The 14113-nt window shown below is 44.2% G+C and overlaps 1 protein-coding gene across 1 annotated transcript in view; it reads right to left on the reverse strand.

The window, feature by feature from the left end:
* UNC79 (unc-79 homolog, NALCN channel complex subunit) overlaps window positions 1–14113 on the reverse strand; it is a 138628-nt gene that overhangs the window by 39486 nt on the left and 85029 nt on the right. The window contains exons 33-35 of the mRNA XM_056851568.1: window positions 11183–11290; window positions 8168–8284; window positions 6–89 (exon numbers count right to left, since the gene is read on the reverse strand). Of these exons, the coding sequence (XP_056707546.1) occupies window positions 6–89; window positions 8168–8284; window positions 11183–11290 (309 nt within the window). The remainder of the gene's footprint in view (window positions 1–5; window positions 90–8167; window positions 8285–11182; window positions 11291–14113) is intronic.

Genomic DNA, 14113 nt, shown 5'->3' on the forward strand with positions numbered 1-14113 from the left:
CTAACCTCTTATTCTTAGTGGTGGTCCCTCCAAGTCAGGGTTTAGGCAAACTGAGACATTGCACGGCCTCTTCCCATGCTGTATCTGTTCTGTGGATAAACAGAGAACTTCAGTCTCCACTAACACTGCCTGGCAGCCTGCCACCAGGACCACAGGTTCACTGTCACAACAGACACACCACACATGCACACAACAGCTGAAAACAAACAGCTAGTTCAAGACGGACAGAAAAGGAAGAAGTCAAAAAACTGAGACTATTTTCTGACCAGAACTCCCTTAAACACATCTTTAAAGCAAGAGATAGGCTTTGAAATATCAATTGTTGCAGTCAAATATAAAGACCTCCAGATTACTTTGATTCCACTGTCTCTCAGATCTTTAGGCTTTGGAATTAGGTAGTTCCTGCCAAGTGCTAGTCAAGTCGAAAGGGGATTTTTGAAATCACATTAGGATTGGAAGAAAAGGAATTATTATCAAGGAATGGAATGCGAAAAGAGTTTCAGAAGAAAGCAATGTCAGGCGTACCACAACACACATGAAAAGATGCTCACAACAATGTAGAAGATATTTAGCTATATAAATATCTACATACAGAGAGAAAGACATAGTGAGTTTGTACTGCAGAAGGAGAATTCAAGAGCAAACCGTTTGACATGAAGGCAAGGAAAAGATCTGGCTGCTCCTAAGTCACCTCAACACAATGGAGGGATTTATTTAAAGGGAGGTCAGCTGGAAAATATGGCAAATGGAGACGGCAAAGAAGGCAAAGCAGAATGGCGCAAGATGGCGGCCTCACAAGGATATTGTAAAACAAGAGCTTCGCATATCTCCAAGAAAAAGCCTCCAAGAATAAGAAAGTCACTATTATTTTATATTTCACTTTAGAATTTTACAGTTCTTATCAAGTTTGCCTCCACCTCATCCTTGTGAGATAGAGTGTTACTATTCTCATTTTGAAAATGATGACAGGGTCCTGAGGAATAATGCCTTTCCCAGAGCCACCCAGTAAGAACATGGATGGGCACACTGGGCACACACCGCTCCCCACACCCAAGTCCAAAGCTCCACCCATTGGTCTGAGTTGTCTCTCTCACACTTTCTCTCTCAAGCCATCTGAATAAAAAAAAAAGATGGCAGGTAATTTTAGCACTGCTCTATAAAGATCTATTTACTTTATACATCCCTATCCCACCTCTCTCCCAAAGGACTCTAGATGGGTTACGATAAAACAAAACAAAAACAGACAAAATGTTTAGAACATACAAACTGGAATTATAACAGACTAAAAGCGACAAACGAAACCACCCTAAGTACCAACTGGATCATGTTACATTAAAAGCCATTTTTAATAATTTGGTCTTACAGAAGCACCAAAAGGACAACAAAAGTGGGAAAACCACATCAGCTGGAAGGCCCTTCTAAAATATGGATGCCCCCACAGAAAAGGCCCAGCCCAGCTTTCCAATTCCCTTGATACACTGTGTCCTTCCTCCCATCCAGATTACTGATACATATAGATGCTTGTATACATTGGTGAAATAGAATGCAAAAAAATAAATCTTGACGCAATCACACAATGTGGGTGAGTGCACATCCCCCACCCCCATTTTCAGTTCATTTTAGTTTCCAAAACCAAAACTTAATTTTTTTTCCCTTAACTATCTTTAAATATGTAGCAAAGTATGTTTACAGTCTTCTGACTGGAAAACACTCTGGCCAGTTACCTACATTGAAAGCTTTATTAACCGGCACTTGGTAACTGGACAGCTCAGTTAACTGGCATGGCATCTCTGAGTGACTCAGCAGGCGCTGTCTGAATCACTTGGCCACACGCTAGGCGAAAACATGGTCTGTTTTGATTATTAACGAGCAGGGTATTTTTCATTCAATTATGATTAGTTAATATCTGAACATGTGTGTGTTAAGTGCTGTCAAGTCGCTTCCGACTCATGGAGACCCTGCGAATCAATACAGATTACTAATTTCTGCATGACTACATCAGTATTCCATTTCATACTGCTTTTCATTGATACACACAAGTTCAGGTGTGCATCAGTAAAATGAATAGGAAAAACAACAGAAAAAATGAAAGCTATAGCATGTGTGCAAATTCTGTAATTCTTTTTTTATTTCTTTTTATACAAATTTCAAATATATATTTCTTATTCTACATACATTGTTTGTATAACGTACTTTTCTCATTCCCTTCCATCCCTCCCATCCCCCTCCCTAGCCCCACTCCTTCTCCTTATATTTTTTAGTCTCTTAACCCCAGCCACGGGCACAAAGTCTGGATCTGTAATTCGTTTTAGAAATCCTCCCTGTCAAATCAGAAGGAGGCCAAGCTGAATGCAGGACAGAGCAAACTCAGAAAACAGTAAAAGAATGGGATGGAAACAAACCAGTCAACACAATTATAGCAAGAGCTAGCCAAAAGTCAAGGGAACAACTTCTTTCCTAAGTAAAATGCATAGGGATATCTTTGCGTTCTGAAAATATCTGGAATTTTGTGGTGCTCTTGGAAGTTTAGACCAAATCCACCATAGAATTCAGAAGGATTTACCAAATTCTGGATCTAAAATGGTATCCTCCCCCATCCCCAGTTCTGCCAGGCTGAACTGGATCCACACCAAGGCTTCTAGTCCTGGTATGTTTCAATTCAATGACAGAAGGGCACCAGGATCTAGAGCAGCTTGCATGGCACAGCAGCACCACTGTCTCCATGGATCATCAGTTACAGCTTTAATGACGCCAGGCATCCTGATTAAGTCTTCCAGGGTGGCAGGGATGGAAGGAAGGGCATAAACTGCACAAGGAGACCAGTGTAGATGTCTTGGTGCCAGTGGTATTGTTGATATGCAACATGAATCAGCAAAAGAAATGTGGCTTTAGGCCAACTAACCAAGCAGACATCCAGAAAACATCTGAAAAAATAATCCAGTGTCTCTGATTTATTGGCCAACTGGAACCTGCAAGGTTTGCCCATTTCTAGGGATGATTCATATAAAAACCCAACAACAACTTAAAAGTTATGGATGGCTGAGAGAATGGTAAACCAATATTATTCTTAGTTAAACTTCAGTTTCTGAGCCTTATGTATCAGCTAAAGTGATGGCATCAACATTTCTTTTGTGTTCCGTTTCTGAAACTCTCCTGGTACTTCTTGCTTCATTGCTTAAGTCCCAGAACTTATAATTTCATAAGATAACTGCAGTGAAACATCTGGTATGTCTAAATGTGCCAGAATCAATTATTCTGTATAATCATAAGCATATTACAACATCCTAGAGGGTTTTTATTTCAAGAGAAAAAATGAAACACCAAGCCAAACATTTAATAGCTGGTTAATGTGGTCTATAGAGACCTACTATATTTATTTCTTCATTTATTTCCAAGACTGGCATGTCCTTTTTCCATTTCATCTTTATTAGCCAAAGTCAAGACATATGATCACATTCAAAAATGTCCTTCTGCTTACAGAAGCAGTCTTCTGTTCATGGTATAAGTCTTCTGCTCTCCAAATCTTCCACTTTTGTGAATGGAAGGCATTCTGTGAGTGGATTCCTTTTGTGAGAGGGAGAGAACCTTTTGTTTGGACCAAACCAAAAAAGATAACTTTTTGGTATGAACTCAACAAGAGATAGTGGACTGTCCTACCACATACTGAGTTTTGTGCTCTACCTAAATTTCCTCCAGGTACACAAACTGTGCTGACTGAAAAGGTGCATACCTGCAGGAGGTAGGAATAAAATAAGTCTGGCTATTGTAAGAAAAGACCAAGCAGGCAGGTAAACTCTTCCTACTCTGTATCAGAGGAACAAATATTGCTGTCTGTGAAAGGATAAAGTCCTTGAAGTATACTTACTCGGGTTCTAGTGTAGCCTTCTGTTTTGAAGGTAGTAAGAACAAACATTGATGTGTGGAAGTGAATACAAGTACCCAGTTTACAGAGTTGAGCTGGGTTACAACAGATGAGTTACAATAGATTGAACATCATCTTGAAGATGGGAGTGAGAATAAAGGACTAACATTTAAGAAATTCTTATTAACCTTATTAACCTGACTGCTCCCCCCTTCCAGCCAAGAGGCATGCGTCCAAGCTTACTTAGATCCATTAACAGTAAAGAGGATCTCCATCGTTAACAGCTGGATTGAGGTGGGTCAGTGCTGCTGGAGCTTCTTGATCTAACAGCAGTGTTTGATGTGGTCGACCACAATTTATTGACCTAACGCCTTGCCAATATTGATATACATAGGACATTCTTAAAGTGGCTGATCTCATTTCTCCAAGGTCAGGGACAGAAGGTGGTTCAAGAGTGGGAGGGTGTCCCCTCATTACCCCTTGGTATGGGGGGTCCCACAGGGGGCAATCCTTTCCCCAATGTTGTTTGACATCTATATGTGTCCCCTCGTCCAGCTGTTCCGGACTTTCAGGCTGGGATGTCACCAGTATGCTGATGACACCCAGCTATATTTGTTGATGGAGGGCCATCTGGAATCCACCCTGGAACTGTTGGACAGGTGTCTGAAAGTCATGGAGGGTTGGTTGAAGAAGAGCCGGCTGAAACTAAATCCATCGAAGACAGACGTCCTATGGCTGGGTCAGGGAGATGTGTTGCCAGCTCCCGGCTCTTGACAGTGTGCAGTTAACATCGGTGGCATCTGTCAAGAGTCTGGGTGTGATCTTGGATGCCTCCTTGTCATAGAGGCACAGGTTGCAAATGTGGCCAGAGTGGCATTTTACCAACTTCACCAGATTAGGCTACTCATGCCCTGCATCTCTTGCCCTGACCTAGCCACAATGATCCATGCAACAGTCACATCCAGGCTAGACTACTGTAACTCACTCTACGCAGGGCTTCCCTTAAGGCTGCTCCAGAAACTTCAACTGGTCCAGAACGCAGCAGCACAGGTCCTTACAGGGACCCATGGAGGGCACATGTACAACCAGTGCTCCGCCAGCTTCACTGGCTCCAGATTGAATACCAGATCAAGTTTAAGGTTTTGGTGTAGACCTTCAAAGTGCTAAACGGTCTGGGACCATCATACCTGTGGGACCGCCTCTCCTGATACACCCTCAAAGAGCATTTTGTTCAGCTGGAGAGAACTTATTGGTGATCCCTGGCCCAAAGAGTGTCCAGCTGTCCTCAACCAGGGCCTTTTCAGCCCTGGTCCTGGCCTGGTGGAACACCATACCTAGTGAGATCAGGGCCCTGTGGGACTTGAAACAGTTCCACAAGGCCTGCAAGACTGAGCTGTTCTGCCAGGATATGGTTGAGGACAGCAATGGTTTTCCATCTTGCTGGCCTCCCTTCCCATTCCCTTCTCCTTGTTTGAAATTATTCTGTTTATTATAGGGTCCCTCCATTAATATGGCTTTTCCCAATATCGTTTTATGCTGCTTACAGTTGAGGGCACCTGGTTTTAAATTTATAATACTAGTTTTAATTCTGTAAATTATGGATTTTAAATTTGTATTGAAATGGTTGTCAACTGCTCAGAGCCTGAACTGACAGGAATGAGTGGTACAGAAATCTAACAAACAAACAAACAAACAAATAAATAAATAAATAAATGTCAAAGCTGAGAAACAAGATCAGAGAACATACAATCTAAGATGACTGCAAGAGAGAATTCTGACATAACTCAATCAATGATCCTTATTGCAGCTCTCTAAGGCCCTTTACACCAGTCCATGATAAACAACCAGCGTCTGCTGGACAATAACTTGGAATTCCATGCCACTCTCAAATATCCCTCACAATGTAGCCTTCTCTGCAAACCTAATCAGACACTCAGTCAACCACTCCAATGCCCAGAGGCTGGGCATTAGACAGTTTGATTGTCCCACAAGGACACCAGTCCCTTCCATCTCCAGGTGACCTTTAGTCATCTCACAATGGATTCTAAGTAATGGCATTACATTAGGTGCACCAGTACCCCAGGACGATCCAGATACCTCTCTGATGCAATCACCTGGCACGAAGCAAATAAATGGGAAGAAAGGGGAATCCCTGAGGTCCACCATTTTGAACTGTTTTTGCTTGAGGGACCTTCTTCCACTAACACAGGAATCGGTTTCCATTCCCAAACCATCTTCAGCTATGGACATGAACCCACAGGATCCCTTCTTCAGTGCAGCCAAATATAACCTAATTTCTCTCATTTCCTTTCCTTCCCTCCTAGAGCCTTACCTTCATGTCTTACTTTCCCTCCCCACTTCGTAGCTCTGACCTCCTACCATACCTCCAGCTTCCCGTAGCCTCCCCATTCTTCCCTACTTGGCTGGGATTCCTCCTCTCTTTTTTCAGCTTCCTCACCCATCTACTGACTGTATTTTTGCCTCTCTTCAATGACACCCTCACATGCTTTCTTTCCTTCCTTGGTGTTTTTTTCCCCAGACCAGCCACATGTGAGGAACACATTATTTGGGAAATTAAATTGCAAGTGAACACCAGGATTTTACAAAGTGAACGTCTTTATTGGGTTGCCACAAGGAAACTGCTACTGTAATATATCAAGTACCTAAAAATTGCTGCCTGTATTGTACTGCTTAAGAAGTGGCCTGTAACTATTGCTCCTCTTTTATTTGTTAATCCTGTATCTCTAGAGCTGTATCTTGGCTAGGACAACAAATTTTCCACTTGGTTAAACACTTGCCTTGCTCTCCTTTCCTTCCTTGGAGTTGTGTCAAGCCTTGCCATGATTGTGGTATACTAACAGCCCATTCCTAAGCTGACGGCATACGGGGACAGAGGGGAAGAGGCGCAGCGACGCCTCTTCCTAAGTCATTTCCCGTATGCGGTAAAACCAAAAAAAGCAGTTTAACGGCTTTTTTGTTTGGTTTTACCAGGGCCTTTCGCCCCATAGGGAACAGTGAGGCTGCGCCTGCTAAGCAGGCACAGCACCGCCATTCCTGGCACCGGCGTATCTGACCGAACGGGGATAGGAAGCTGCCTAACCAGCTGCTCCTCCCCCTGCCCCACCCCGGGAACGCCCCCCTGCACCGGCACGGCCTCTCTACGCCATGGCCTGCGCCACGGAGGGGCACCGCCGGCAGAGGAGCACGGTGCAGCTCCGCGGTGCTTGGGCACCGGCAGAGCCACCCTCCCCGCCAGCGTAAATAACTTACACTGATGGCGAGGTTACGCTGCCTCCTGAGGACTTTAAGCCCAAATTCTCAGGAATGGGCTGAAAGACTTCAAGACTCCTTTGGGAACTGGTCTCTAAAGACCACATGTGTGAAGACAGTCATAGGGTTTCCCTTCGCTTACACTCTTCCTGCCATAATCTCTACCATTATCTTCTAAATCCTCATTTTTCTGCTAGGGTTCTTCTTAATTAAGGTTGACTGTACTGACCAGGTTATTTTTGATGAGGTGCACTTCAAGAAAGGAAACTTCTGTCATCAGGCGAGGAGACCATAGCTCCCAGCTACTGAAGCTACCAGTAGCTAGAAGCAGAGAGAGTGATTTCAATGAGCTAAGGCTGGAATAACTCTGCATATGACTGCACTGTTTGTGTTCTGGCAGGTCCCAAAAGATGCTGCAATATTTTTTCTGCTACTTTTCTTTGCTAAAGCTTCAATTGTTGCATGGGGGGGGGGAACCCTACTGGGTCTCCATAAGTTGGCTGAGACTTGATGACACTTTACACACATATCTCATTAATTGTTTTTAATCTCAAAAAGGTGATTGCTTTTAACATTAAGTTGCTTTAGGAGTCACTCTGGCTTGCAAGCTTGGTCTAGGCATCAAAAATAAATAAATCGATAACTGTGTTGTAGAATACAGAGACTGTCCTGAAATGCTGGGATAAACCAATTACACATATGACCCAGCCTTTCCCAAAACCAAAATGGTTGCCCTATCAGAATTATTGTAGATTATGATGGGTAGCCGCATTAGTCTGTCAATAGCAGTAGAAAAGAGCAAGAGTCCAGTAGCACCTTAAAAGACTAACAAAATTTCTGGCTGGGTATGAGCTTTCGCTCATACCCAGCTCACTTCTTCAGATACAGCTGGAATGGAGTGTCAGTACTGACTTGGTGTTGAACCTTCTTCCTTTCCTCAAGTGGAAGGTTTTACAACATTAGTTTACACAGCAATTGGTCACAGACTAGCTACAGGACAGAACAGGGGGGAAATATAGACATCTATACACTTACCTGTGTCCCAAGTGCTGATATTATGGGGAGCACTACACTGATGTTCCAGCTGCCTCTTCATGAGCTGGTTCATGGTCAAAGCTCCCAAAGAGCCCCTTTTCATTTGTCGGAACTGAGCTGCAAGTCAAATATTAAAGAGGGGTCTTCAGACAAATCTCATGCTTTTAAATACTGTCACGTCCAACTATCATCCAGCTCCCATACTGAAGGCTAGCTGCTTGCCCATAGCTTTTCCGATCAGAATAATCTCTGAGAGCCAGAGTGGTGTAGTGGTGAAGAACGGTGGTTTGGAGCAGTGGAGTCTGATCTGGAGAACCGGGTTTGATTCCCCACTCCTCCACATGAGCGGCAGAGGCTAATCTGGTGAACTGGATTTGTTTCCTCACTCCTACCCATGAAGCCAGCTTGGTGAAGGGAAGGTGATTGTAAGCCAGTTTGAGTCTCCCTTAAGTGGTAGAAAACGATGGCATATAAAAACCACCTCTTCTTCTTCTAATGACTAGCTTGTCTGGAAGAAGGTGTGTGCCTAAAATGGCCTTTAGAAGGCAGGGACAACTAGTTAGAACACACCTTATGTGCTCAGTTAACAGTTGGAGAGTTTGGAAATGAAATCAGGCCAGCAATGAGGAAAGACCACAGAAGTTCACTGTTGTCTGAAGAGGCTTATGAGGAAAGGTTGAAGGAGCTGGGTATGTTTAGCCTGAAGAGGAGAAGACTGAGAGGGGATATGATAACCATGTTCAAGTACTTGAGGGGCTGTCATATTGAGGATGGTGCCGAGTTGTTTTCTGTTGCCCAAGAAGGTCGGACCAGAACCAACGGGTTGAAATTAAATCAGAAGAGTTTCCGTCTAGTCATTAGGAAGAATTTTCTAACAGTTAGAGCTGTTCCTCAGTGGAACAGGCTTCCTCGGGAGGTGGTAAGCTCTCCTTCCCTGGAGGTTTTTAGGAAGAGGTTAGATGGCCATCTGTAAGCAATGCTGATTCTGTGACCTTAGGCAGATGATGAGATGGCATCTTGGCCATCTTCTGGTCACTAGGTGTGTGGGGGGGAGGTAGTTGTGAATTTCCTGCATTGTGCAGGGGGTTGGACTTGATGACCCTGGTGGTCCCTTCAGACTCTATGATTCTATGATTATGGGACTTACAAGCACATGCTCTTTCCCTTCTCCAGCAGTCCAGACCAAAAGAGATGGATACCCAATATGGCTTGCACTCAGACTGATTTGGCCCCTTGGATGGGAAGGAGCGCTTCTCAACTCCCAGTCCCATCTCTTTAATTGCATGTGCTGGAGAAGGTCACATTGAAGCATCTTCAAATGTGTTTCAGCGCCGCGCAGTGTCCTCCATTGTACTTCATAGATCTCCTTTCAATATGCCAGAGCTCTATTAAAAGGCCAGCTTGATTCAGTGACAACACAATTATCTAGCCTAGCTGAGCTGCTCGAAGGGATACTGATTCCATTTGATATAGGAGCCTCTCTCTCTTTTTAAATGCTCTACAGCAAATTTTCATATCAGTTGGGGGGGATTTTCATCTCCTGCAATGTGCTGGCTCAAAACAAAAGCCTTATTAGTTTATCAGATACAGAATTTCCCAATGAAAGGGCAGCAATTAAAATTTCAGAGCAGACAATATTGCTCGGGGTGAAGATGACTGTCAAAAATGCAGAAATTGGCTGCTTTAAACTTCCTTGTTAGCTTTTATAATGGAAATTAAAGCTTCTCTCAGGCATACTTTTTTTGGTTTTAAGATTTATTTATCTAATTTCTCAAGGACAACTTCAATTTTACATATTAGCTTCTTAGGGGAGTTTATGGAAAGGAATCCCTAGTGTGAGCTGGCTGAGAACCATTATTGTGGTTTTTGATTAAACAACTTCTCCCAAGGATATTTTAGGATTGCATTCCTTTCCTAACAGTAGCTTTTAAAAAGAAATAATAATGCTTTTTCCATAGGTATGCTATATATGTGATCCCTGAACGCTTCAACATGTGTAGCTTTTCTTCTCTTAAGCACTCAGTACTAGGAGCTGTGAACCGAAGTCAGATCTTACAATAATGGATATGATCCTGCCGATCTTGGGATGTATTCAACCTGATTCAAGAAGCTTAGAAAAGAGCAAAGCGAGGGAAAAAAACCTAAAGACTGGTTCATACATTACTGGATCATAGAAGTAGCTACTTCCCCATGGTTGGGTCCTAGTGCACTCTGCTAAAATAATCTCTGAATCACACAGAGACTGGTCACATGATCACTACCCATGACAACATCCCCTTCCCAATGCTGGTTGCTATCAATGGCATAGGCAGTAGATGGCCCCCAAGAGTGAGGAGGAAGAGGAAGAAGAGAAGGAGGAGGAGAAAGAGGAGACGGAGACAAAGAAGGAGGACAGTGAGTCTTATACCCCACTTTCTCTACCTTTAAGGAGTCTCAAAGTGGCTTACAATCACCTTCCCTTCCCCTCCCCTCAAGAGACACCTTATGAGGTAGGTGGGGCTGAGATAGTTTGGAGAGAGCTGTAACTAGGTCAGCGTCACCCAGCTGGCTTCATGTGTAGGAGTGGGGAAACCAACCCAGTCCACCAGATTAGAGTCTGCAGCTCATGTGGAGGAGTGGGGAATCAAACCTGGTTCTCCAGATTCACCACTCTTAACTACTACACCAAACTGGCTCTTCGGATGTACATATGACATCAGCCCTTCTGAATCTCTTCTGGAAAAGACTGCAGCTACCAGCTCAGAAGGATTCAACAGCTGTCTTGAGGAAGCCCACTGTGATCAGTTTTGAAAGCCCCCATCCTCATGTTATGCCACGTTGCCATCAACTCTGCTGTAACAGTTTGGCAACAACGTGCCAGTATGCGTGGAGTTAATTATCTGCTTGCACAGCGTGCATAATCTTCCAGTTGAGTGTAAATTAGTGAAAAAGGCACTGCACCAGATGGCAAACATATACTAAGAGGCAAAAGTGCAGTCAATGAATTCCCCTCCTTGAAGCCAAGGGAGAACTTACTCGATATGGAAGAGTGACTACTTCTCTCTGGGATGCCCACTTCGAGTGTTGGTGCAGAAGATGATTCTCTTGGCATTTCCAGAGTTGAAAGTACTTTAGCTGAAGCGTCTGCAAAATAGAAACAGTGCTTAAATTTCAAGTGTCTTTTTGCTTTTGGAATCAAAGAGCAATTGTTCATCAACCTTTTTCCCTCTGTCTAATGCTTCCACTTTTTCTCAGCAATATAATGTTTGGCCATCTGGCACCGCAAGTGGTAGTGTCGAAGAAATTAAATACTTTATAATCTCACCGGGGAAGAAATATATTATTCATGGTGATTAGATTTGTGCCTAGGTCTAGTGGAAAATCTTCTGGACTTCACCTCTTTACCTTCTGCCATATAAGCAAATGATTGCCATTCACTCTGACGGGAAAAATGTAAAGTGTCCCGCTTAGAGTCATCACCATGGAAAGGGCAGAATGTATTTTCTGTTCCTGACATTGGGTCAGAGCTGGTATCAAGGATCAACAAGCGTAGAGCAATTTTTGAGGTGCTGGGACCCCCAGATGGGCCCAGTGCCAACCACTTACTGGAACGCAAGGCTACAGCACTGGTTTCTGATTGACAGGAGGCTTTAAAGAACATGTGCCCTGTTGCTTCCCTGTGACTTCGACAGAGTTTCTGGAGCAATCTCCCATTTCCATCTGGGAAGGAGCTGACTCAACTTGGCCCCTCCTGCCTTACATCAAGCCCCATCAGATCCAGCAAAGGGTTCACCAGGAGGGAGCATCTGTGTGTGAACGCATGCACAGAAGGGTGTCTACAGGAGGTCATTGGCCCAGGGACCCCTCAACTCTGGGACCAGCTCTGCCCTGGGTGGTCCAGGGCCCACTCACAGGGATCCCACGGAGCCAATGTGCGCTGCGCACAAATACATACATACATACAGAAGAAGAAGAGTTGGTTTTTATATGCTGACTTTCTCTACCACTTAAGGAAGAATCAAACCGGCTTACAATCACCTTTCCTTCCCCTCCCCACAACAGACACCCTGGGAGGTAGGTGGGGCTGAGAGAGCTGTGACTAGACCAAGTCACCCAGCTGGCTTCATGTGGAGGAGTGGGAAAACAAATCCAGTTCACCAGATTAGCCTCCGCCGCTCATGTGGAGAAGTGGGGAATCAAAACCAGGTTCTCCAGATTAAAGTCCACCACTCCAAACCACCGCTCTTAACTACTAGACCATGCTGGCTCTTTACACAGAGAGTCTTGCATCTCTGCAACAGAAAAGGCCTATATACAGTAACTACCACAGACAGACATTTTATTACTACATATCATACTCTAGTGTGATTACATACACAAAAAAGAACCCAGGATGATTCTCAATAGCTAGTATCACCTGGGCAGGGTATGCTTCCAACCCAATGGCATCCCTGGGTACACACTTAATTTTCTTCCCATGCAAATGAGGGGCTGCTGGAAAACAAAAGGGCAGCACATCCTGCCTTTCACTCTTGACTGTGTCCCCATTAACAGGGAATCCAATGGAGATGGAGCAATGTGTCTCTGTGTACAGGACTGCACTGCACCCCAGTGGTCTTTGCAATATACAAGCTTCTCACACGCATGCTAGCATGCACCATATGTTATAATCTGAGCACTTTGCTAGCTCTTAATAGCAGTTTCAGTTGCAATGTATACAAGGCATCCAGCAGACACCTGAGCCCTGTTCAGGCATTTAGCTTTCTTGTGCCCATCACACATTACAGCAGTGTGCATTTATAGAATCACAGAGTTGGAAGGGGCCACACAGGCCATCTAGTCCAACCCCCTGCTCAATGCAGGATCAGCCTAGAGCATCCCTGAGAAGTGTTTGTCCAGCTGCTGCTTAAAGACTGCCAGTGAGGGGGAGCTCGCCTCCTCCCTAGGTAGCAGATTCCACTGTTGAACAACTCTTACAATAAAAAAAAAAATCCTAATAGCCAGCCGGTACCTTTCTGCCCGTAAATTAAATCAATTATTGCAAGCACTATCTTCTGCTGCATACAAGAACAGTTCTCTGCCCTCCTCTAAGTGACAGCCCTTCAAATACTTAAAGAGAGCAATCATGCAGTCCTACTCATATGAGCAATCATGTTGTGTGAAAAAAGGGAATGTGTGTATTTTCCATGTGCGTATAGCTGTGGTACACATGAACACATCCCAAAAATCCGGCATCCCATTTGCCCATACTGAACTGTACATGCATGGAAAATATATGAGTTGCCCCTTTTCACACACTATGATAACTGTGCATATCAGCAGGACCACAGGTTGTGCACGCTCCCATTATATGCCGTTTGGAGTGTCAAAATCAAACATATGGAAAGGGGTCATTATCAAGGAAGGAGGTTTTCTGGGCTGAGAGTTCAATGCCCACCTAGAATATACAAGGAACGCTTTTGCTCTGAAGTTCACATGCTGCTTAGATCTCAAACCCATCATTTCCGATTTCTTCCTTATGTATGTGGTTAATCCCAAACTGAATTCCCAAGATGCTTGAAGGGGGGGGGGGGAATTGTGATGCAATCATGGGTACCATTTTGCACAAATTTGCTAGAAAGCAAAGCATTCAATATAGTCTGGAACGATAGGAAGTATGTAAAACAGAATGGAGAACCCCATAAATGCTGGAGATCAGGCCTTTCTTAATGCAGGAAGCACACACAGTTGGCCGTAGGGCTGCCGTTTGCCCATTTATAGTAGGCAAACCCCCCACTGGCACTCCCCATCCTTGCTCAATGGAGTGGTGGGAGGGGGGAATGGAGGTGAACAGCATTGCACTGCACCACAGTGTCACTTCTGACTGGAACCCAGAAATTATGCCAGTGCCATGTGGGGACACTCTAGGAATTTTCCAGAGAGTTCAGGGGAAATCCTAGAGCGTCTCCACAATACAGCAACACTAGC

The sequence above is a fragment of the Euleptes europaea genome, chromosome 6 (genome assembly GCF_029931775.1).
Source record: "Euleptes europaea isolate rEulEur1 chromosome 6, rEulEur1.hap1, whole genome shotgun sequence".
Lineage (NCBI taxonomy): Eukaryota > Metazoa > Chordata > Lepidosauria > Squamata > Sphaerodactylidae > Euleptes > Euleptes europaea.